We start from the raw sequence: 25,732 nt of genomic DNA, 5'->3' as shown, positions 1-25,732 counted from the left end.
CAGATCCCCTCCTACAAGAACAATGCCAGGCATGGGGTATAGTCCCATCCATCAGCTTATTTTGAATTGCATACAGAGTTGATTTTCTGTATCTATTTGTTTGCTTTTCAAAACAGGAAATGAATATTGAAAAAAAAAACAATCTCTAAAAGTTCTTTTAAAAAAAGTAAAATAAACAAATCTGAGCAGCCGCTTTCTCTCACTAATGCTTTTTTTTCTTGAAACCTGAACTCTTGTTTCCATAGCTACATGTAAGACTTGTCTCCATAGAAACATTTCAAGTGGTGGTACAATACAGGTTAAAGCTTTGCTAGAGGTGTACATATACAGTCCTCTCAGAGGGCTTTGCTGTGCTACAGAAATACTGTGCAGGCTCCTGTGTTAAACTTGATCTAGAATTAATTTAAGGACTGGAAGGAAGTGATGGCAAAAGATGTAGTGAATGGAAAGTGAGTGCCTTACACGATTGTTATATGGAAGTATTTTCTCTTTTTGAGGTGAATTGAACTGTACAGAATTTTTCTGCATTCTATACCTTTCTTTGCAGTTTCATGGTGAAAGCTAGATTTCAAAATGGCATGTTGATTTTAGGGGTAGGATGCAATGCATAATCAATAAACAGTAAAGGGCAAAGGATGTTTGAACTGAAAGTTTTGTTGACAAGACAAGTACAAAACAAATAGTCAATGTAACAATAATTACATGCCCTACTGCAGCCTCAAGTGTGTAAAAACAATTTCTCTGTGCTATCTGAGAGGAAGAAGAGCTAAGCAGTGTGAAGGAATATTTATTTGCAGCTTATTATTTTCTCCACGGACACTGGTTAGAGTTGTTAGCTTGGATGATTAGGCAAAATGCATTCTCCTGTTTTCTCTTTGTTTAGTCTTTGCATTTTCAGGCTCCTAAAATTACACAGCTTGTCCAATGTTCCAAAATAGATTTTCTAAATATTATGAATTTTAAATTATGCCTTATCTCTTTATGAAGGTTTGCATTAGGCCACTGGAGCATGCCTGTTGCTTATCACGATATTCCAGCGAGCTCTGTGTCTCATTATCTTAGGACTCAAGCAAAAAAAAAATTTCTTAAAAAGAAAGAAAAAACGACTACCTTGATGAAGATGCTATTGAGTGAATTCCATGTATTAAAATAGCATCCACTGAGTACCTGCCAAATAGTGCAGTCCACTAAAGTCACCATGAGACAATGTGTGACCAAGGATTTATAATTGTAGCTGATAGTATTATTTTACATCCATAAGTCTCATATTACACTTCACTGTCGTTTGGTATCGTTTGAAAATCAAAAAAACCAAATGCACCATTATTCACAACACTTTATCCACTACTATAATTAAAAGTCAACTTATCAGATTCATGATTCAAGAAACCTTACATTTCTTTTAAGAAGTCTTCTCAAACTAAATTTACCTGAAAAGCTGAGAACTCTGTTTGAATTGAGGAGATTCATTCATTACCAACACTTGCATTTGGTAGGGAGTACCTTGCTTTTCTTCCAATTCCAAGAATCTACAATATATTACATATAAATACGCCATTTTTACTGTATGTAATTAATCCATTTAAAAAAGTGGTGATTTTAGGAAGCATAGTAGTCAAGTAAATATATTTATATTATCTTACACAAAAAAGAGCAATTTCATATTTGGAATGCAAAATATTATGATCTTCTTGGCCGGATAAGGCTTGTTTTTCAGACAGTTCATTTCCAGTTATTACTGCTTCAGTTATTTGGCAACAAAGATTCTAGCAATCAAGGCTGCCTTTAGAATATCCTTTGTTTTTTTATTTTTTCAACATCTGTTTCTTGCATTATATTCATCTTATATACAGTATATAATAGTTTAGGATATGTCTTAACTCATTTTTAAACTGTTGTCCAGGGAAATTACTTTAGTCTTTTCTGTAACTTCGCTTTTATGAAGAGTACTCTTTAAATACAGAAGACTCTCCACTTTTAAAAGTAGCTCCACTTTCCTATTTTAAACGGAGCATCAGGCAACATTCAGAATATTCACATCACAATGTTCATATGTTGGAATGGTTTCTGCTCCATCCACCTACTGTATATTAGGGCCATTAGAGACAAACTATTTTCCCACAATCTAAAATATATATGGAAGGTGTTTTGATGATATATGAGAATAGATAATATGCAGTGAAAGGAGTAAATAATAGCTTAATTCAAGTGTCTGCAAAATGAGCACAGATTTATTGTATACAGGTGCATGCAGTGTATTTCAAAACTGGGCCCCAGCTGTGTTTTAGTATTTTATAGTGAGGATCTGAAATCAAATGATTGAGCTGCGCGGCTTTGATAGACAGCAGTTGCCAAAAATAAAGTACAGTAATTAACTAGAATTGAAGGCTTTTTAAATAGCAGCTGGCAGGGGTCTTTAGGGTTTTTAAATACCTCTGAATCTTGAGAAAGTGATGAAAGGACAAGAAACCTGTACAGAAATTGCATCTATTCAGGCAATTGTATGAAATCCAAATTATCTCTGTTTGTAAGAAGGATATGCAACTCAACTTTCAATGGTAGCAGAGAGCCTGGTTCAACTAAACTACCAAAGCAAACATTACATCATGGATTGTCAGTAAGAAATCAAGAAAAGGTTAGGTAAGTAAATAAAAACAAACACATTTTTAAATGGTGCGGTAAATGAACTCAACAAAATCTTATTTTGTTTGTTCAACGACAGATTGTTATGCCAGACAAGTGATACCTATTCTCATGTTCACATCAAAATAAGATCTGGCTTCAAAGAACTTTTGCATTCTTACAAATTGTGCATCCTTGCTTGTGACACACAAACAAAACGTGAAATCCCTTGCATTAAGTAATAAAAAAATCACTCCCTCTGAATATCTGTTGAGGGTCAGTTTACTCAGTAGGTCCATAAAATCTTAAGATTCTTTTTATTCTTTAACAGTTCAGACAGCACTGACAGCCAAAAGGAAAAAAAAAATAGGATTTGAAAGTCTGAGCAAACAAAACATCTTGCCACACAAGGTAAAACACGATGTAGAAAAATACATTTTAATAAACCTAGAAGCTTAGCCAGCTCCTCACCTAAAAAAAAGATGTAGACCATAAAACAGAGTCTGTATATATTTATTCTTTATTTAAATACAAATTTCCATTTACCACCAGGGTGTATCATCAGAGCAGGTGTCTAAACTAAAGGAAAGCAAACAAGCAAGACTGACACCTTCATGAAATTTTGCACCCAAGATATTTTCATCTAATTTAAAACTGAACAGTCAGGTGCATTCAACTGAAGTGCTATATGTATTTTTTACTGTTTCATTAAGCATGTGTCTATGTGTGTCTAATCACTAACTGTATATCTGCCTGTTGTTCACTAAGGTATGCATGTTAAGGTACCAAACCCTTAAAGCCTTTACTCATAAGATGCAATGTGGTAAACATTGCCCCCAAGTGGGGAATTCTGCTCCTTACTCAGTTTCTATTTCATTAAAGAGCACTCTACAGAAACTACAATAGATCCACTTTTTATATAATTTGCAACTGTATGGATCCAACTTAATGCTTTAATTATCAGGGTCGAACCATATTTTTGAAAATACTGCGGTTAGGGGGCTTGAAACATTTATATGGTTTCTTAATTAAATTCATGCTTTTCTTCGGAGGTGGCCGAAAAAGGTAAGAATATAAAACATGGGAAAATTGATCTCATGCATCTTTTATTTGTAGCATAAGGGTTTTTTTTAAAAAAAAAGCACATGGGAAAAGTCATATTAAGGGCCAAGAAATTCCTGGGGGTTGGGGAATCAGTGGTTTCAGTTCCATTGCGTCACAAAATGGTGCTGTACAGTCAAATCCTGAAATGGGTTCACTTGTAGATCAAGGGGCTCCCCCAGCAAAAATAAGCTCCAAAGCAGCCTGTATATCACCTCCTGTCGCCTGCAGTGCCCTCAGGATCAGCTCCTCGTCTTGGATCCCCATGTCCCGTAGCTGCTGTAGCTGAGACTGCCATTGGCTCTGTGAAGATAAGCCACAATCTAACACTGCTGAAGGGAAAGGAAAAAATTGCATCCCATTCTTTTTAGTAGGTAAGCTAGTTACTGGCAAAAATCCTTACTGATACATTAAATAATAATAATAATAATGAATAATGGTTTCCATTGAAAGCACTGCTCCTTTCTAATGCTAAGCACTATACTGTAGTATCACACAGAGAAGGATATAATCCAATGATTTGTCTTTTTTGGTTTGAGAGGATAATTTTGCCTTTCATACAGTAGATCACAACACAAACACAGCACATGTCAATGATGGGGAAAGAAAAAAAAAAAGACTGAACAGCACCCTCCCTGTCACTCTCAAAGACCATCTATGAAAAGAAGGGTTATAATCGCGTTCACACTGTGCTCGTGTGGTAACCAGGGTCTGTGGTTTGTTGTTCTCTTCCATTAAAACGGAGTCCCACAGCTTGTGCAGCTCACCTGCAGGGTTGAGAGACTGGACACCTGCAGTGCCTGCTGCAGTGCCTGGGTGAAGATATCATTGGTGATGGGCGTTCCTGCAGGCATTCCTGAAGAACCCATGACAGGTGAGGCCCCAGATGAGGCTCCCTGAAAAAATAAGAAAGAATACATTATAAAGAAAAGCAAACAGTATTAGTGTACATGTCTAATCTATCTGTTTGGTGATCTAGGTTTCTATCAAACATACTGTTGATACTAAAACCAGTTTATGAAGGATAGTTAGCAGCACATAATTTTGATCAGGAAGTTGAAAGGGGTTGGGGTGAGTCAAGATGTTTTATAAAAGGTTTAAAGAATGTTAGTAGAAAGCATCCTTACTTTTGGTATCATGGTATGGATAGCCTAAGTATGGACAGTAAGGGCAAACTGACCAAAATGGTTAATACTGCTAGTAAAATAATTGGTTGATCACAAGAAACAGCTGAAAGACATGTATTATATTGCAGATCAAAGGAAAGCTCAGCTTTTCATTGAAGACCACTCCCACCCTCTTCATTCCCAATTTCAGCTGGGACCTTCAGGGAGGCGGTTTAGAATGCCTTTGGCCAAGAAAAATGTCTACATTAAATCTTTTTTTCCCCCCCGAACAATAAGTATATAAACACAGCTAAGTGACCATTTCCTGTGTGAAGCTATCAGATTAATGCAATGATAGTGTAACATGGGCAGAGCAAGATGTGTGTGTGTATGTATTGTTGCATGGCTAGGACTATTGTTTCTTTTTAACGTGTATTTATGTTCAGTCTTGATTTTTTATGGAAATGTCAATGATAAATTTCCACCCTCTTGGATGGACAATTATTTTTTTTCTGATCTTTTTTTAGATCCTTTTCTATTTAATTACATATTTAATTATTACTTTGATTTTTACATGACTTATGCAAGGAACTGGAGGAAGCACCTGGTTGCCAGTGGTAGGAGTGACTGCACTGCTTTCCGGTGTACTGGCAAGGGCAAGGGCGGTAGCTAGTTCACTCTGAGTGATGGGCCGAGGGCCAACAGCACCACTGTAGCCGAGTGTGGCTGGCCGTGTGCCAGGGGTCCCTGTGCTGGTGGAAGGGGTGGCCCGGCTGCCCTGTGGGAGAAACGCAGCAGAATACAACATCAAAAGGAGAACAGCCATAGACTTCTGACAAAATACCATCAGCATGTGCAGATTTTCTTCAGTTCAATGGGCCAGTGATGCAATACAATTTCTTAACAACACTACTGTAGAGTAGCACTATGTAGATTTACATTCAATTTAAGAAAAGGAGAAACCTTTACACAATATTTTAAAATAATAAATTTCAACTTATTTTGTCTATTCCTCAGTGGTTTGAAGGACCAGGTGGTCTTCCATCTGGTCATTTACTTAATAATTACGGGCGGTAATTAGTGCTGCAGTGGCTCTGTGTCTAAGGATCTGTGCCTGTGGCCGGAAGGTTGCCAGTTCATATCCAGTGGCCGGCAGAGGAATCCTACTCCGTTAGGCCCCTGAGCAAGGCCCTTAACCCCAACTGCTTGAGGGGCACCGTATAAATGGCTGACCCTGCGCTCTGACCCCAAGCTTCTCTCCCTGTCTGTGTGTCTCATGGAGAATAAAGTTGGGGTATGCAAAAAGACAAATTCCTAATACAGGAAACTGTATATGGCCAATAAAGTGATCTTAATTACTTCAACAAACAGTGTTTTGGATTGCAATGGTTTGAGTTCAGAACAATGGTTTGTGCAAACTGCATTGTTTTGAGAATTGTGTAATGCCCATCAACAGGCCAGAACTAAATGTTTGTTTCTGTAGTGGAGTCTGTGATGTAGCTGCAATAGTGAATTCCCAGGTCTCTTTGAGATAGTGTTGACTTTTAAATTAAACTGGATTTTATCTTACCGATTGGAAATCCTCTTCATCATCAGACAGGCCCTCAAAAAGAAATCCTCCTGCAGTGCAGATAAAAAAGTGTATGTATTGTATTAATCCTCTGGTGAAAGCTAGTAGGTTAAGTATCAGAGTTTGGGAAAGGTCTTCGCTTATCTACCCAACAGATTATCAGATTGTTAGTAGCACAACACAACCAATGGAGAAGACAAAGCTGTCATTATAAGTGTAAATGCTCTTCAAAGCTTCATATTTTCTATTGAAATAATAGTTCTGTCCTAATCCCAATAATACAATTGGTAATATTCACCACTGCATAAGATAGATCTGCAGTTTCACTAAAAATGTGTTGAAACAGAAACTAAAAAGAAATTCAAAAGGTCTGCATTGACTTAAAATAACCCTCCTTCTTCGGTGTTACCTCTACTGGATATAGATGTAAAGACCTCTTAGGCCTCCCTGAAACATCTAGGACACAACAGTCTATAGTCACCTGGCATGTCGCTGTAGGAGCTTGCCGAGACGTTGCGAGATGTGCTTGCACTCTGTGGTGAAGGGACACTTCCAGCCACTGAATGTAGGACCAGAATGATAGCATTGACTAGGGCTGGGTGCGAAGTGATCAGCCTGGGAAAGGACAAGCAGGAGTCTTAGAAATTCTGAGTTAAACACCTCTGGGTTCTACAGGTAATGGGAATATGTACAGTTATGTACGTTACTGTAATATGTATATTATATTTGCAGGTCTCTGGAAGAATGGCCTTAATAACTGCTTTGAAGGTAGTACTCAAAAAGAAAAGGTGCTGTAACAAATCAAACCTCACTGATTGATGTAATCCAAGACATAACACAATCCTGGGAATATGGCTGCACAGATTGAACTAACAGCAACAACTGTTAAATTAAAAAATAAGATGTCAGAGGTAATGAAGTAATGAAGTAGGAGGCCATGTGATCTTAAAATTGTATGAAAGGGGAACTGTTGATGCACTGTGCTTTAAATGAAAGGGTTTAAAGCCTATGTGGGCATATACTAAGGACGAGAATACAGTGGAAGCTTTGTCAGAGGACTATCATTTAGTAGTTGGAATACAAACTATTTTCCTATGACTGAAGTTTGAGACAGAAGAGAGTTTAGAATTGTGGGTCTTTAAAACAACATGGCTGAGTGTTCAGGGCTCTAGAATTGAGAGTTTGGCATCATGATCTACTGCTTGCATTGAGAGAACTGAAAGACAGTAAAGCTGTTAGGGTTAATGAATTAGGAAGTAGTGTAAAGCTACTTGAATTGTGTAGGCAAGAGGGTTACAGCTCAGAATTAAAATGGTATGTGAGCTACCGATTAAAGACACTGATAGCTTTTCCTAGTGTTTTAAAATGAACCTATAGTTTTGATAAACTGGGTGCTTTTTCATTGCAGAAAATAGGTGCAGAATATTCATGAAGATGTTACTCACGTATCCAACATGTTAGGGTCAGTAAACAACACAAACAGATCTTTGTCTTGCAGCACACCTAGAAAAGCAGAATAAGAATTCATTTTCACACTTCTGAAGTTCCATGGTATGTCACAAAATATAATCTCTAAGACAATACTTCAAATCTATACCCGAAATGTAATACTACTTTTATTGATATTGAATATTGAAAGGTGAAACGGTGTGCATACATTCCTCTGAATAATTCAGTATTGATGCTTCTGGTGATGTATATCCAAAGGATATATAAATATAAATAGAGGTCTTCTTTATACATTGGGTTCAACTCTGCATATTGACAGTTTCTGAAATACTTAAAAAGTATTATTTGTTTTCAAAAATCAAAGAAAAATAACTTGAGTGAATAATTTAAAAATGATGAAGAGGACAGAATAAATATAAAATGCTCTAGAAGGGCCAACAGTCGAATAACCTTGCACAGAACGTTAGTAGTCAACCTTTAAAATGAACAACTCCAAGCAAGCACGTATACAAAGACATGTATACTCAAAGGATGTTTCTACTTGCCCAATGCCACCGGATCACTGCTCAGGCCTGGCGTGGCTATAATGATCTGGTCCAAGGACTCCCTGTTGTTTAACATCTTAAACACCTGCATAAGTGGAAAAACAATCATCCAAAAGGATGACACAATGGCCATGTGTTTACATAGCTATTTGTGAGGCAGTGTATCATGTCTAAAGATGATCAAAAGAATGATTGGTAGTAATCATTAACATAAGGTAAACTAATTCTGTTAAAATATTAAGACACCCATTTTTAGAACATCAATATCCAACACTGAGCAGATAGTTCTTGGTGAAATCATTAAGCCAGCCTTCACAGACGAGTCTTAAGACTAAATAAATATGACATAAAATAAACAGGGAGGAGACATATCCCAGAAGAGAGGGGAAGGAAGACTAGAAGTGATTAGGCTATTAAAGCATTTGTCCTCCTTAAAACAGATTACAAAACTAGAATCTTCACAGTGCTGAGCTGAGCACTGGAAGGGTACTATACTCTTAAATAATAATATTGAAAATACTGATTTTCCTATATTGTGAATCCACAGCCTAAAGCACATCCCTCATTTGTTAGTGATGCGTTATTCCGAACAAGGAAATACGATTCCCATTTCCTTAGCATCAAATCTAAACAAAATGAGTCCTTGCAGAATCCATATTTATTAGAATACAGGTTCTCTCTTTGCCCATTTTAAAGTGTTTTGACCTCATGTAATATATGGTCTATAGAAGGCAGAACATGGATGACACACAGTAGTGAAAATACCTGTATATAGCCAAAAAATGTATATTGTATATTTGTGTAACTATCTTTATAAATATTTGTCTATTTTATCACTGTGTTACCAAGCTGTCCCTGAGAAGCCAAAAACACACATTCTATGTAACACTGGTATTCCCTGACTACAAGGAGTGTAAGTATGGTCAATGCAAATTACTCTGGAGTTATCTGAGGGACTTTGTGCTTTGCTTCAACACCTGAGAGAAACTTAAGGAAATATTATTTGTTGGCCCCTCTGAATCTGTTACTTGTGTTCAGAATCAAACAGAAGTGACGGATATAAAAGTCACTGAGCAGAAAATCATTTCACAATGCAAGCAATGCAATGCTGGGGGGCTGTTTTCACTTTTCTTAAGTAAAGCATTTTTTGTCTTCCAAACACAACACCTCCTTTTTAAACTATGAAACATTTTGCTGGTTTGTTGAAACTTCTAGTACGACCCAAAGTTTCTCAGTGCAGTCTCACCGAGTCTCTATAAGAAGTACTGGTATGTAGAGCTGCCTGAAGCACACGGAACTCCCTGGCAGCAGCTGTTCTGTCCACAGGCTCTGAAAATGAATTGTACAGCACAATGAAGAACTCTGTGATGTCACGATGTAAAGCCAGCCGTGAGAGAGTTCGTAAATTCCATATCCACATCACATGAAGCCATTCATTTCTGAATTTTAAAAAAAGAAGGCTTCAGTCCAAAGAAATCATTTAAATTCAGCTTGTAATGCTAAACTTTAATACCCTCTAAACTGGCTTAATTTCGTTTTTTTCCCCCAGCAGGACTTCAATATTGTATTAGCATGTACATATATGGGGAAAAAAAATCAAGATTTGATACTTTTTTTTTAAAGATAGACCAGTGATTAAAAAGCAAAACAATGCTGTGCATAAGCAATTTCAAAGAAAGTACAGCAATTCTGCTCCACACTAAATTACTCTTAATAGACACCATGTACTTAGCACTAAATGCTTCGGTGTAGAGAGAGTGGACTGGCTCATACACACCTGGCTTGACTTCTGGTTCTGGCCACGATTTCTTTAAAATGTGTACAGTTGATCCTGGCTGAATCCCATAAAATTCCAATGTCTGCTCATCTTTCAACTTTCTGCCACAAAATACCAGTTCTGAAATATAAATGCATACGTCTGAATTGGAGAGACAATCCTGAGTTCTAGCTCATTTCCAAACGTTGCACCAACACGCTGTAAAAGTAATGTACTTCATAATCCCCTGCCTCTTGATTGATAGAAGCTTATATCAAAAAGTGCGCAACGTCAACTTGGGCCACCAGAATCCAGCGGGTTTTCCATGACTATAAATCATCAATAGCTGATGGCTTTTAAAAAATGTTACCCCCTAAACGGAGTTATGTACCACTGAATTAATGTGAAAGGAACATCTCTTGAAACCCTGTTTTTACTGACCTATAAACTCCGGATCAGGTACTAAATCTGGCAAATGGGCTGCTACCAGCTGCTTCAGTGTGGCGATACGATATCCTCCCGGTGCCACATCTCCTGGTTCCGTTTCGGGAAACTGCAGAACTGACTTGGGGACCGAGGGCTGGTCCATTAGTTTCAGTGAAATTCGCCACTCAGGAACTGCCATAGTCATCTGAAGGAGGCAAAGATATAAACAGCATACATTGAGGAGAGTAATAAAGAAAAAGTATTTATATTACATGTTTTAAACTCAACTGGATCAGATTTATCAATAACACTGGATGTTTTAACATTCGAGACTGCGACTGAACATAAAAAGACTATTATACCGTATCTGACTATGTAACTAGCTATGTCTTAAAAATTGAATTTCATGAATTCAGAAAAGTTTTTTTTAAATAGACGTATTATGTTAGATGAACACATAATTAAAAAAAAATAACAAAAAAAGAGAAAGAGCGATGTTTACACTCGTGCTCTGTCACCTGGAAACGGAAAAAGTTCTCGATGATTTCTGGGATTTGTAGTTTTTTCCACTGCAAACGTCACTCTGTTATTTATAGAATTAAGATGAAAAACTCTACTGCTAATAGAGGTGCTAGTGGTTTTGACTGATTGAACAGTGCCGTCGACTACACAATATTTTATCAAATGTAAGCATATCGATCAAAAGAACTCCACTTGCATCCAAACAAAAACGCTATTAAAAACGCTAAATGTTTTACCAATTTCTACCATAAATTTATAACGTCTTCCCGAAAGACTGGTGAGACTTTATTTAATATATAATATTAATAACGTAGTGATACAATATTCAATATACAGTAGTACAAGGTTTGTCATTGTAAATGTCTGCTTGGTAAGGTTTTTGAAATAAAAACCACATACCAAAACGGCGGAATTCCTTTTACTTAATTTTTACCAATACACCGCTCAGACCTGACTAAGAAATTGATAAATTAACGTAAAATATCCGTATTCATTAGTTCGTATTCTAGTGTAATTTTTTGGAGAACTCCACTACCCAGAGACCTTTGCTGTCTTGGGGCGGAGAAAAGGAGCAATGGCTCTGTATAGAAGAGGAGGTGGAAGGTGTTGCGCTGTGTCAGGGTGCACTAATAACCAGAGGAAACTAAGCATCTGGCGGCGGGACATTTGTGAGCTCCATTCCCCTTTGCAGCACAATGCGTGCTCGTGTCTTGAGCCTTTCTCTTTTTATTATTTCCCCCGTGATAAGGAGAAGCAGCACGCATGGTTGGGAGCGATCGGTAGAAAAGACTTTCTACCAGGCAAGGGGACAGTCGTTTGCTCGATGCACTTTGTAAAGGGCTCGCCAACCGCCGAGCATCCAGTGCCAGTGCTAAACATGGGGTCCTCCGAAAACGAAGACCTGACGGAAAACAAGAGTGGTGGGGATGAGAGACCGGCTAGGAAAAGAGTTTACAAGGTACTGCTGGAGGACACGGGCGGCGGCCCCCCCACGGGGTCTGCAAAGAAGCTTGAAATAGACGGGCGATACCCCCAAGGCTCCTGGGAGCAGGCCACTGTTGAAGCCATCATGCAGCTACGCAACTTCGATAGCCCCAGCAGCTCCCTTGTGGCGCAGACGACCATCGCGAACCTGAAGGATGAAAACGATTTCCTCCGTGCTCAAAACAGCAGCCTTAAGGCGGAGCTGAAGTCTACCCAAGAGGGACTGGAGGCGGAAGTGAGAGCAGTCAAGGAGGAGCTGGAGACGGTTAAAAGGGCTTGCCGGTGCAGGGTTGAATCCAGGACAGCGAAGCCCGCTACGGCTGAAGCTGTGCCGGAGCTAGAAGGTGTAACTGTAACTAAAGACGAGTTGGATGGTATCGCTGTCTCAAACGAGGAAGAGGTCCCTGCTGGAGGAGGTTCTGCTGCGTGCATCCCTCTTGAAATTGGCACTGTAATCCTAACTCGGACACTCTAAAATTCTGCTTTGTTTTATTGTGTAATTTTTTGTTACCGATTTTTATTTTGCAATCGAACGGACCATTTAGACAACCGTAGCAGTATACTATATACTCAGTTTCTGGACTTCTCAACTGTATTTCATCTGTGTCTTAATGCCATATTCACAGAAGGTTCCCTAGTTAACCTTTATTTTAGGGAGACAAAAACACTGGACACTGGAAATGTGTACGAATCACAGAGAAATCTGCCACGGTGTCTTTAAGGATTTTTCAGCGTGTGTGTGTTTTTCACCAGGACTTAAAATGGTATGAATCATACCTCAGTGATATATTTGTCTGTGGATATGATTACCATAATCACTTTTGTTTTACAGTTACGATCTATTTATTTTAAGCTTCTCTGCCAAGAAGAAGTCTTTAATTGTGAAACAGTGGAGTTTGTTTTGGTAAACGTAACAGCTTTTGGGAGAAAAAAAAAGTTTATTTATATTTTAAAAGAACAAGCAGTTTATTGTTTTCTTTTAACACCGTGTAAAAAATAAAGACCTTTTTTGTCCTCACAGATCTCTGTTCTAGTCTTTGTGATTGTAGGATAGGCTGTTGTCAAAGCCTATGTACTGCAGAGCTGAATATGGGAAAGGAAGCAGAGATGACTCCTAAGTGGTGTGGCCCTTTAACAATGGATGGGTTTGCGTCGCATTCTTATGGCTTCCAAAGAGGGAAACATTCCCAAAAAACATTTACTTGGTGTGATATTGTACACAGTATTTACAAAACATTAACAAAGTGCTACATGCTGAAATGTTTTACAATAACCATATTATTGTTGGAATAAAGGTGTTTTTTATTGCAAAAAATACATCTTTTAGTCCCATAGGTTTATACCTCTCAAGGCACATGAGAAAAAGTAGAGCAACAGGCTTCTATTTAAAGGGGAACAGTTACAGTAAATAAACAGTTATGAAGCTCTATGTGAACAGTTATGAAGCTATGATTTGCTGTAATAATAATAATTGCTTACAGTTATATAGCACTTTTCTGGACACTCCACTCAAAGTGCTTTACAGGTAATGGGGATCCCCTCCACCACCAGCCATAGTGCACCAGAACGCTCACCCCACATCAGCTATTAGCTATTTTGTGGTGGAGAACAGAGTGATGTAGCCAATTCATAGACTGGGATTATTAGGAGGCCATGATTGGTAACAGCCAATGGGAATTTTGGCCAGGACACCAGGGTTACACCCCTACTCTTTTCAAGAAACACCCTGGGATTTTTAATGACCACAGAGAGTCAGGACCTCAGTTTTACGTCTCATCCGAAGGACAGTGCCTGTTTACAGTATAGTGTCCCCGTCACTATACTGGGGCCTTAGGACCCACACAGACTGCAGGGTGAGCGCCCCCTGCTGGCCCCACTAACACCACTTCCAGCAGCAACCTTAGTTTTTCCCATTTCCCATCTCCTGATCACACCTGCTTAGCTTCAGTGGGTTGCCAGTTGTGTGTTGCAGGGTGATATGGCTGCTATATGCTATATAGTGCATGCATGTAAAAAAACAGTTATCCTCTTTCTAAGAGTATTGTTTATTCAAGTTTGGTAATGGCAAATAAAACTTCTAATTAAAACTAGTGGCTGATTAAAAGAACATAAGAAATGTTACTTTCAGAAGAATGGCATCTCCAGTTTGCATCTGCCCCATGGTTAGAGCTTTGGTAGTAGCCTTTTGATCCAAGGATCTCATCTGTCTGTGTCCGGAAGGATGCCAGTGTCTCAACTTCAGGCCCAGGGCTGGGGTAGATTTTTAAATACCCCTCACAGCCTGGGTACAGTGCTTCCTGTTCTCATTTCTAAATGCACTTCTACATAGTGGACTTTCTTTACTGAACTTAAAGCTGTTTCTCACCATTGCACTTTGGTCAAACATTTTGCTCTGTGCAGCATACTGGACCATTTCAAAGAACAGTGGAGAAGCATGAATGGGCTCTAAATCATTCCTTAACAATGTGTTGTCGTCCACGTCTAACATTAATCTCCCCAGCATATGGAAATTGGTAGGATAGCAGAAATTCTTTGGCATTGTTCCTGTGTTTAAAATGACAAATGCACTTTTAAAACTGAACACTTGCATCATATTTTAGGTTTTAGCAAGTGGAAAGTTAAGATAGATCTGTTAATCTGCTTAATGGTACATGATCACAGAAAGTGAGTCAACTCCTGAACTGTCTGTACAGGCAGACAGCCTTTTAACTTCCAGAACCCATTCACTTTCAACAGGAGACCAGAGAAGACACCTATCCTATCAGCCAAAGACTTTGCTCACTCTTCCACTGCAATGTTTTTCATTATGCAGTCATTGCTTATGTCAAAAACATTAACAATCATTAACAGATATGGGCTTGCCACGAAAAGATCCGTCTCTCCCCCATGATTCCAAATTGGATGAAGTGATTGGATAATAGATAAGGATTAATTTGTATAGCAAACCAAATGATGTCATTACATATTGGGGTGGTGTTTAGCACTCCTGCCTTATAAATTCAAGGGCATGTGTTTGATTCTGGAGTTTGACACCATGTGGTATTCTTTCTGTGATCCTGTGGGTTTTTGCCATGTACTTTACTCCAGTTCTTCCTAAAGTTCTGTAGAGTAGGTTTGATTGGCTAACATAAATCAGAGTATGAGTTCATTTCTAATTAAGACAACATGTTTTTTTAAAGCAAACGAGCATTTGTTTAAGGAATCTTCATTCTCTTTCCATTATTTTTGCTTTCTAAGAAAGCTGTGGTGTGTTGGAGTATCTAGATTAGAATCACCATGCAAGTTTCTCCAGTATGTACCATTTCAGAAAAAGATTCTCAAAGCTGAAAAAGAAGTACAGTATGATTATAACTTAGGTTTATTGCCCAGGTCTTACTAAATTGGCTTCCTAGCAGTGTTGGCAAACTTTCCTGTGTATGTTTATGGTGTTCAGTTTAGAAGGTTTCTTTAAGTTGTCTTTACACAATAAACCCATAAGAAATAAGTGAAAAACAACAAAAATTGTAACTCACTGTAAGAAGCAAGGAAAGACATGACCCTTTTTCACAATTTCAGATTAAGAAAGGTCATGGATGTTGTTGTTTTTTTCTTTGTGATTCACATGTTGTGAAGATGCATAAAAGCAGGAAAATGGATTTGAAAAAAATTCTACTCTTTAATATTGCTTCCAAGGGGTAATTGTAGGGACGCGCCCCATACTGAGTCATACTGGCAAGCAGACAGGAAGTAATTTGCTGGAAAAGGCTGATGTGCAGATTTGGAGAACAATGAGTGTGCGTATTTTTTAATAGAAAATGCTGTAGATTAACTTGAAATCACCGCAATATTTGTGTCTTGTATTACACTCAGTAAATATCTGCATTCCCTTTGTAGATAAGAAATATTATTTTAGTTCACAGTTTTGACATCTGCTACCTAAATAAACTCTAAACAATATTTATGACAATTAGATTACACAAAATATTTCCTGTAAATGTCTCCTTACTCTATGAACTAGTCAAATAGAGAATATTTAGGACTTTGAGGGCAATTTTAATAAACTATTTCAAGTTTTTCATTATGTTTTCATATTTTTTCTCAGCAAAAGAGGCACATTTATACTTTTTACTATTATAATTAGTTGTCTTTGATAATCTCATCTCATCTCCTGGTGAGGATCACATTGGTAACTGGCCGAGGAAGAGTAGACCAGATTTCCCTTTCCCCAGTAAGTCTCGAGCTCCTTTGGGAGGATTCCCAGGCATTCCCAAGCCAGCTGAGAGATACAATCTCTCCAGTGTGTCCTGTGTCTGCTCCAGGGTCTTTCCCCAGTGGGCATGATACACCTCCAGGAAGAGGTCCCAGGGGACATTCCTCATCAGATTTTTTTTCTCAGAATAAACTTTATTTCACAATAAATATCTCACAATAAGTACACACTCATGCAAAGTCATGCAATCTCTACTGTATCACAACAGTTCTTTATAAGAGTGATTGTCTTTTATCAATCAGAGCAAGTGGATGTTGTGGCTGGATTTGCACAATGAAAGAGTCCCTCCAAACCCTATCACTTGCTGTTGTCCATGCCTTTCCCCTGTCCCGGCTCTGAAATTGCGCTGCGGAGGACTGGACTGTACAGGGCCCACAATCCCTTCCAGGAACCCTTTTGCTGTTGCGAAGCCCCAAGTCTCGCTTCATCCTCCCTCTGAGGTTGGCAAGGATCCTCTCCTCCAGCTCCCTTGCTCCCCTTTTTGTGTGGTGCTGGATGAGAGTGTTCCTTTCGTTCCACAGTCCTTGTTTTGTTAGGGATACCGCCAGCAATAGCAAATACTGTGTCCCTCCGTCCAATATGGTTGGTGTGAGCCCCAGCATCTGAGCATCACTTACACTCCCAGAAGTTGTATAGTGTTGTCCATTCTGCCCCACAATGCTTTGGTGAAGGGGCAGCTCCCGAACACATGCTCCTGTATCTCTTTGAAACAGTGTCCCAAGGGCAATGTGGGTTCCTGGTGAGCGAGTGTCTGTAGAGGACCTCTCTGGTCGCCAGTCTCTGGTGCACGGCCACTCAGTTGAGGTTCTTTAGCTTGTTGTACAGTTCTTTAGGCTGCGTTCTTTCTCAGACTTGTCTGGGAATCCGCAGCCTCTCTCCGGCAACCAGTTGCCTCTCACCTCCTTGTACAGGGCCCTGTGGTTGGTGCAGAGCTCTGGCTTTCTCGTGGGCTCGTACCTCCGGCTCCCCTTGACAGTGTGGGTGTAGGTGTCCGGTCATTTTTCTGCTTTTGGTCCCAAGAACCGCACTGGTGGGTGGTTGAATCCATTGACGCTGTCTGGGTCATCCCTCAGGAGAAACTGGTATTGGCGTTTGCCAGTCCAGACACTGAGCTCTTCCCTCTTGTCCTGGGGCTATGATATCACATTCACGGGCCGTGTCGGGAAAGCTGTTACCAGCTCCGTTTGGCACATGGAGGTCATACATTAGAAGCATGATGGTTTCTCCTTTCTCATGGGTTCCATCCCGAAATTACAAATTGGAGATTTAGATCCCAGCTCCATACATTTTTTGTTACCTTCTGGTATCTCTCGTTGGAAGCCAGGAAAACCTCCATGTACCTTTCCGATCGATTCTGCAGGATGCAGAAGACTTCCCCCTTTGCGCGTTGTAGCAGTACCTGGAGGACAGCCGCCATGAAGTGGCAATGTGTCGGCATCTCCTCTCCCATCTACTTCCAGTGGAAGTGCACTGTATTCCTGGTGTTCAACATTCCTGAGGAGGGAAACAAACACGAGGTTGTGGTGGAAGACAAGAATAGAGGGAAAGAGTCCTGGCCTTGTTTCGCTTGGGGTTACCCCAGCCAGGTGCAGGCGCAGGGAGAGTCACAGGGAGAGAGCCTTCGCTGGTCTTGAGGAGGGAGATGATTACTGTGGTTTATTTTGTTGGGGGTAAATGTAACATATACTGTATATGACATATGACATATGCAATGGTTCTTTTTGCCCCCTATTGACAAGTCATAGGTGAAGTACCCTTGCTTTTATAATTCTTTTTTAAAATCCATGCTCATATATACAGTTGGTTGTACTTTATCATGTGTGAGAGAGAATTTGACTGCGTTTTGCACTTTTTTTTCCATCTTGGTTCATTTTCCTCTGGAAGCCAGTTATTTTTGTCAACGAGTCAGAAGAGGACGAAACCACAATATCCCTGTTGTGAAAGAGGGAAAGGCTGAATTTCCTGTAGAGCATGTGATAGCTCCATTTGTTGTCTGGGTCAGTCACTCACTTTAGAACCACAGTATATGATTTCTGAATCCTTTGTCTGGGTGTTTCTGTCTGCATAGCCTGCAATATTTTATTTTATTTTTTTTAAATTAGAAAAGGATTCTATATTGCACTTTGAATTACTATTCTGACTAACCACATAACTACAGCTTTCTATGCTATTCTGTACTTTTCACAACGTGTGTTTGCTGAAGAAAACATGAATTCATCAAAAATAAAAAACGTTTTTTTTAAAAAAGAACATAAAATTAAGAAAGGTAACACCATTATATGTGGAATTGAGATCAGATTTGTTACAGTTCGATAAGCGCGACATATTTGTACGTTTATTTACAGGACGTCTTTGTGTCTGCATGTCTCTTTGCCTGTTGTTATAATACTGTTGCTTAATTACTACAGGAACACTAATTCAATCTAGAAAAAAATTAGGGTATTTAATCATATTGTAACGCTCCCGGGGTTCGCCGACGGAAAGAAACAGGCCAGAGGCTCTGGCACGGGTTGGCAGGACCTTTATTAAAGACGCTGAGGGGGGTTACACACATCTGGACAGGGGAGATACAGCACTGCACTGCAACACATCTACGCAGGCACAAGAGGGAAGAGGGCGTCTCCGGCCCTCGCCTTACTATATATGGGTGGGTAGCTGCGTCAGCATGCGCAGGCTGCAAAGGAACAAGTAAGAAACCTGAAGAAGGCCGACACGTTGTGTTTTCTTTCTTCCTTTTTTTCAGCATGGAATAAACCTATTACTTGTTCCTTTACTATATACGGGCCCCTCAACGACCCGTTCGCAGCCTGCCTCGCGTGCGCATGGCTACAGCGCCCCATGTGGGCGCTACAATATCAATAAACTTTACTGATCATTTGAATCTATGCATGTTTTCCTATTACACATCTGAAATGGAATCTTTGGATTTAATGTGTTCTGCAGCATAAAATACAGTACATTTACAGACACTGTTAATAGCGACTCAAAATGAATTGATCTGAGCAAAAACTCGGCACCTAAGCGCACAAATAGATGAGTATATATTTGACACATAGAAAGGCACTAAATGGTTAATTTGTATAGGAGGGGAAACCCACCAGCGCACCAGGAGGGAAAAGTCCTGCCCTGATACATGACATCATGCTGGACAAAAGAGCCGACTAGAAAGGAGGAGTTGGATGATTATTTTTTAGTTCCGAACGGACAGTCACAAATGGCTTTGTGTCTAAAGGCTTTTTAAAACGCCGAACTTAGACAACACTTTATAACGTTAAGCCTTGAAGTTACGGAAGTCAACATGAATGCATAAATTAAGGGTTGCTTTATGAAGCTTTTTAAGATCACTTTTACTGGCTGAAGGGTGCACTGTGAATAATCTGTTTTCTGGCTGGTAAGTTCTTTGTCTAATTTCAGCATCAATATGTTCGTTTTCCATATTAAGGTTCCTTGGATCATATCTTCTCATATCTAAGAGTGAAAGATATGAGAGTGAGTTGTACACTGAATTGCAGAGCCATGCAGTTCCAGACTTTTTATGGCTGACTTCCACATTTTTAGCGAATTCCTTTGTTTTGTATTTATTTGTTATTGTATTATTTGTCTTCAATTAGATGCCCTCAATCGTCGCATGGTAACCCAAACTGTCTAAATTAAGAATATTAAGTTAATACTAGTTCGTTAAATGAACTGTTGTGAAGGATACGCGATTTTATTGTTACATTCGTTCATTCTAATTACTTATTAGAACTAACTAAAAACATAAAATGTAAGTAACTAAATTGAAATGTTTTCCAAAAAATGTTCTCGGTGCGACTGTTTTGAAATGAAGCCTGTGACTTGTTGAGGTCGGAGCTTTTTCTATAATTAAATATAATAGCAATAGTTCCTAAATGTACGTGACTACTTTCAAGATAAATTAAACGGACTTTACACTTGATTTTCAGTCAGAAGACGTTTTAGATTCTAAGAAAGTGTCATTATTAAAGATACCTGATTCAACTAGAATGAGGAATCTCCATATTCCTAGCAGGATTACAATTATATACGTATAAATATACGTAAGCATTGGTAATAAATTGTTTTGGGACGAGACTTTGGGAAAGTTTCATTTCCTTGAAGCCAACTCAAGGAAAAGTACTGATTGTCAATGTGCTCTTTTCACTGTTAGAATCGCCGTGTTTCTCTGCTTATTATTGTACATGCTGTGAAATAACTGAAGTTTGTGAAATTAAAACGTTCTTATACATTTTAAAAATGTAAGAAGTACGAAAATTCATTTTTTTGTGAATGTCAAAAACACACATTCACACAAAATATAAATACGCCTAGGGCTGTGAATAAAGATCATTCTTTTTCACGTATGATGTATTTTAAGCAATATTACTGATACAGTATAGTATAGTAATGTTTAGTATAGTAAGTATACTTCTAGAATATTAATGGTAAATCAGGCTAGTTATCGTGAATAAACAATAATTAAACAATTAAGCATTCCATAATTCAATGATAGATTAAGATTAATGCTTTACTTAATGCATAATTAAAAAAATGCAAGTGCTGAAATGATTTCGTGAGTGAACCCCTTATTCTTGTAAACAATTTGATGCCTCATTATAAAAAACAGTCTGGTCAGTTTGTCAGGATACTGAAGTCTTGGACTGTGCAAAATAAGAATGCCAGTCTTTAAAATCTATTTTACAGTTGGTGTTTCCCCCCTGATGTTAATTTGCTGAAGCTCATTTGTTTGTGTCAAAAAACGATCACAGAAGATATAATAATAATAATAATAATAATAATAATAATAATTGCTTACACTTGTATAGCACATTTCTGGACACTCCACTCAAAGCGCTTTACAGGTAATGGGGACTCCCCTCCCCCACCACCAATGTGCAGCCCCACCTGGATGATACAACAGCGCCAGAACGCTCACCCCACATCAGCTATTAGCTATTTTGTGGTGGAGAACAGAGTGATGTAGCCAATTCATAGACTGGGATTATTAGGAGGCCATGATTGGTAAGGGCCAATGGGAAATTTGGCCAGGACACCGGGGTATACCCCCAGCCTTTTCGTTCCATTTATTTATTCCATTTTCTTAAAAAAAACTGGGAATGGTTCTTGTGAATATGTTATTTCATTTTAAAGCTGAGCTTTCAAAGCCTCTTGATGAAAATTACAGATCTCACATTTTATTCTGCCATTTACAGTATTTAAGAATATGATTTCAACACAGCTGCAACAGCTGCATAGTTGTTATTATGTCAATTTCCCAGGGTTCTTGATACAATCAGAGTAGTGCCCATGAGAACTTATTGCGATAGCATTTTAATTAGAGATGGTGTGAGACATCATGAATCTGAGCCACAGCTTTTTCCAGAGCTATGCAAGTAGAAGTTGAGCAGTTTTATTTAACTAATCCAGCACAATAGAATGTAAAAGGATATCTTTTCCATTTATTTATTGTTTATTCAACCAAAATAGAATAAATACAATTAGAAATGGAAACATGAACTTTAGCGGAATTCAAGTAATTGGATCTGATTTTATCCTTTAGACTCATTTTAGATTTTGCTTTGTGATGAAGATTAAGTGGTAAAATATACGTCTATTCTATAGGTAGCATTTTAAAAGCTTGGATTTATATCTTAATATATCTATTACTCACATTAGCATGAAGAAATGTCATTTTTTGCCTGCAAAGACAAAACTGTGTCATCAGTTTGGCTGGTGTCAAATATTTGATGTGTGTTATAGCACTTTACTTAGTTGAGTAAAGTGGTCTTCTTTATCTCATGCAGAGTTTTTCAAATATATTCATTCAATTAAAATAGAAGGTCAAACTGTGGTTTTGTTGCTATTTAAAAATAACATCAAGGAACAGTTGCATTTAGGACAGTTATTTTTTAATACTTTTTGCACGTTTCCTAGGTTTTTTTAAAACTAGGAGAGCACTCAAAGTTGTTAAATTTGTCTAATTTAGCCAGTAATAGGCTGATAACACCAAGTTGGATGAAAACCAATACACTATGTATCATAGTCCTTCCAGCATACTGATAGTTATAGTTACTAATGTGTACGACTTCTCCTGCCTGGTTAAGAGAAGTAGGTAAAGTGACAGTTACCTTATGACCTGCATTGGTCTGAGTGGAATATCTCTCTATTTAGAAGGGAACTAATGCAACACATGTATTGTATGATCTGCATGTAGAGGTGTGCAATTGTGCTCTGCATATGCAAGTAAGGACCACCATTTTGGGGAGGAAGGGTTAATTTCATTCTTTGCTGCCTATCCTTATAAAACAACCACAAACCTTATTTTTATGTTTACTGTTCAGCATTCATGATTCCTGATACATGTAGCCCTTTTAAGACAGATCAGGCATTACATATGCTGAATGTTGTTGCTTAAGAACAGTGGAGCGGTGGCTAAGGATCTGCGCCTGTGGCTGGAAGGTTGCTGATTCAAATCCTGCAGCCGCCAGAGGAATCCAGAGGATGCCCCTTAGCAAGGCTCTTAACCCCAACTGCTCCAGAGGTGCTGACAATGGCTGACCCTGCGCTCTGACCCCAAGCTTCTCTCTCCCTGTCTGTGTGTCTGTGTCTCATGGAGAGCAAGCTGGGGTATGTGAAAAGACAAATTCCTAATTCGAGAATTGTATAGGGCTAATAAAGTGATGTAATGTTAATTACCAGTTATGGCAGATAAGTCATACTAATAAGTCATTCCTAGTGCTTCTGCTGATTACATCTTAAACTATAAAAGAACAACAATAATAGCAGTTAGCCTAGATGTTAATATTATTATTCAAGGCTTCTGAGTCTTGAATGTGGATATAGAAAGTGACATGGGTTGTTTCTGGGAAAGTTAAAATGCTGTGCTCTGTGCTGTAAGTGGTTAGTGTTAATATGTAAAGTTATTTACAGTGCTCTGTAGCCCTTTTAAGATGTGCTTTTAGTCTGTTGGAAGGCCATGTAATGGTCATTTTAGTTTCAATTTATGGTCTTGAATATTACTGCTGGTAAATGACTTTATTACGGAAGTGTACAATGGTGAAGTCTTGGTGAGAAATATTTATTAAACCAGCGATGAATAATTAATATATATAAAAATGGTGGCACAGTGGTTAGCATTAGTACCTTGCAGCTCTGGGGCCCTGGGTTCAGTTTCTGGAGTGCTATCTGTGTGGCGTTTACATGTTCTCTCTGGGTTTGCATGGGTTTTCTCCGGGTACTCTGGTTTCTTCCCGCAGTCCAAATACACTGGTAGGTTAATTAGCTTCTGGGGAACTTTGTGCCGGTGTGAGTTCATGCATATTTGTGTGCCCTGTGATGGACTGGTGTCCTGTCTAGGGTGTCTCTTGCTTTGCTCCCAGTGCTTCCTGGAATAGGCTCTGGACCACCGTGACTCTGAATTAGATAAGCGGTTATTGAAATTGATGTGATGTGATGATATAAAAATGCAGTAATTAATGAAAGTCAGCTTAAAATTCTAAATTCTAATGTTTGTTGACTGCGAAGCTTTACTGGCCTTGTTGTTTATGAAACTGTTAGGTTTTGAGGTTCAACTTCTTTTAAGCTGCCCTTACCTGCACTGCCTTCTGTGAATTGCTCTGAATTTACTATGTTAATCAGGGTTTTAGAAAAGTTTTGATTAATGTCGGTAATTTAAGTTTGTATTAGCATATTAAGTGTAAGTGTTTAGTAAGAAAATTATGCCATTATTTAAAAAGGGATGAAACAAGCAACATATCAAATGTAAACATAATGTTAAATTCTAGCTGCTTTAATAAGGCAGTCATTGTTTCTGAATATATAAATGATTCCTAAGAATGTTCTGTAATAGTAAATCAAAAAAGGCTAATTTGCATAGTATATACACACTTATTTTTTCCACATTGTCCATTTGAATATTTTTTTAAACACAGTCATGTTTTCATTTATTTTAAGGGGTTTAAACTAAATTTAAAATCATTTTTAAATGATCTGCGTTTTTCAATTGAAATAAGGTCATCGAAAGCTAAGCACTTCGCTTTTGACACCACAGACATTCTCTGAGAAAGAGTGTGGCCTTTGGTTTGGAAGTTAGTGCAGCAACAACTACAATACAACCTAGCCCAGAGCTTTAATAGGAAAAATACTGTACCTCACAAAAATAAAACCTTGCATCAGCAATCCTATTTATAAAACAGTGAACACAAATGCAAGGTTGAATATTACTGCTCTCACCACAAGCTTTGAGAACATATGGAAGCAACAATTAAATGGAAAAATCCCGTTTCAGAAGAAAGTGGTGCTTTAAGAACTATCTTTAAGTTTCTTTCTGTTTTCATGCCCTGAGCTGTTAACTGGCAAAATAATTTTACAGTGGTAACCACTTACCTTCTTAAGATGCTGCTGAAACAATCTCTAGTCCAGTTTCCATACTATGAAAATAATAGAGGAATTGAATCTTCCCAATTAATTGGAGCTAGTTCTACAGAACACTTGAATCAAGCAAAACCTGGTTTTGAGGTAACTTCATGAGAACTCTTAAAATGATTCTGTCACTGTGGAAAACAAAATTTCATTTATTTAAAAAAATAGAATTTCAGAGCCCATACAAAACATTGATTAACTGGGAAATACAGTGTCTCTGCATAAAGAATACAGTTGGTGAAATGTGTGAAATGTAGTTTGTACATTTTTGTATCAATGTGTACTGCAGAAAAATACCATAGTTATCAGTTTTAAAAAGTTTCATTTTTGATAGAATGCTAATTTAAATTTGATTACTGTACGTAAGTGAATGTGGTGTTTTTAGACAATTATTAATAATACAAAATGTAATTAATTTGTTCCTTTAGGACTGTTCCGTTTCATTATCCAAAACAATTAATGCGGTTTAGCTGTCTTAATTTAAAGAGAAGAGTGTGTTAGGTTTTTGACTAAAATCAAAAGCTTTGATTAAAATTGTTTGCATGCATTAAAATACACAAAACACTAAATTTAGTGGAACAAAATGTGCTCCCTCCACAAAGCTGAGTAAATATTGTCCAAAACTATTACAAGAGCATGACGTTTTTGTTATCCAACTCAATAATGTTTTTAATGTGCCATGTAAAACCTTATTAACCCATTTTGACTGTTTAGGCTGATCTCGTCAAATCGTAGAAGGTATATAAAGCTAGGTCTGGTCAGTACTGCAAAGGGACAGACACCTCTAATGAGGTTGCTTCTGCAAGTGATATAGATGGACCAGTATACAATCACTTTATTGGCCATATACAGTTTCTTGCATTAGTAATTAATCTTTTCACATACCCCAGCTTGCTCTCCATGAGACACACAGACAGGGAGAGAAGCTGGGGGTCAGAGTGCAGGGTCAACCATTGTACAGGGCCCCTGGAGCAGTTGGGGTTA

The 25,732-nt window shown here is 38.3% G+C and overlaps 2 protein-coding genes across 7 annotated transcripts in view; one reads left to right on the top strand and one right to left on the bottom strand.

Annotated features, from left to right (window-relative positions):
• Positions 1–3,127: 3,127 nt before the first annotated feature.
• On the bottom strand, positions 3,128–11,105 carry LOC148831430 (ubiquitin-like protein 7). The gene is made up of 11 exons (XM_088920301.1): positions 11,078–11,105; positions 10,591–10,780; positions 10,171–10,290; positions 9,640–9,722; positions 8,394–8,478; positions 7,845–7,902; positions 6,881–7,014; positions 6,400–6,449; positions 5,434–5,607; positions 4,491–4,619; positions 3,128–4,026 (listed from the first exon to the last, which is right to left on the bottom strand). Exons 2-11 carry the CDS (start codon positions 10,778–10,780, stop codon positions 3,889–3,891), a joined length of 1,161 nt encoding a protein of 386 aa, XP_088776427.1. The 5' UTR covers positions 11,078–11,105; the 3' UTR covers positions 3,128–3,888.
• The window catches only part of cd276 (CD276 molecule), a 95,097-nt gene continuing 73,897 nt past the window's right edge, over positions 4,533–25,732 (top strand). For 3 of the 6 annotated variants that reach the window (XM_088920307.1, XM_088920305.1, XM_088920304.1), the window contains exon 1: positions 19,508–19,721. Coding sequence is in view for 2 of the 6 variants with exons in the window: in XM_088920303.1 (XP_088776429.1) it covers positions 4,558–4,597 (40 nt within the window). In the remaining 4 variants the exon portion in view is untranslated. Of the gene's footprint in view, positions 4,598–19,506; positions 19,722–25,732 lie in introns of those variants that run through there. The other 3 variants (XM_088920303.1, XM_088920302.1, XM_088920306.1) reach the window with 2 other exon arrangements.

Source organism: Atractosteus spatula, chromosome 7, assembly GCF_055471065.1.
Source record: "Atractosteus spatula isolate fAtrSpa1 chromosome 7, fAtrSpa1.hap1, whole genome shotgun sequence".
Classification (NCBI taxonomy): domain Eukaryota; kingdom Metazoa; phylum Chordata; class Actinopteri; order Semionotiformes; family Lepisosteidae; genus Atractosteus; species Atractosteus spatula.
Note: the sequence above shows the minus strand (reverse complement) of the source record. Positions and strands in the feature narration are given on the sequence as shown.

What these genes read in the sequence shown, in the direction of transcription:
- LOC148831430 (XM_088920301.1), bottom strand. Translation starts at nt 10,780, where the DNA reads ATGACTATGGCAGTTCCTGAGTGGCGAATTTCACTGAAACTAATGGAC. An exon ending in GACCCTAACATGTTGGATAC is followed by an intron (nt 7,015 to 7,844) that starts GTGAGTAACATC and finishes GTCCTTTCCCAG; the next exon opens with GCTGATCACTTCGCACCCAG. An exon ending in CTCCTACCACTGGCAACCAG is followed by an intron (nt 4,620 to 5,433) that starts GTGCTTCCTCCA and finishes TTATTTTTTCAG; the next exon opens with GGAGCCTCATCTGGGGCCTC.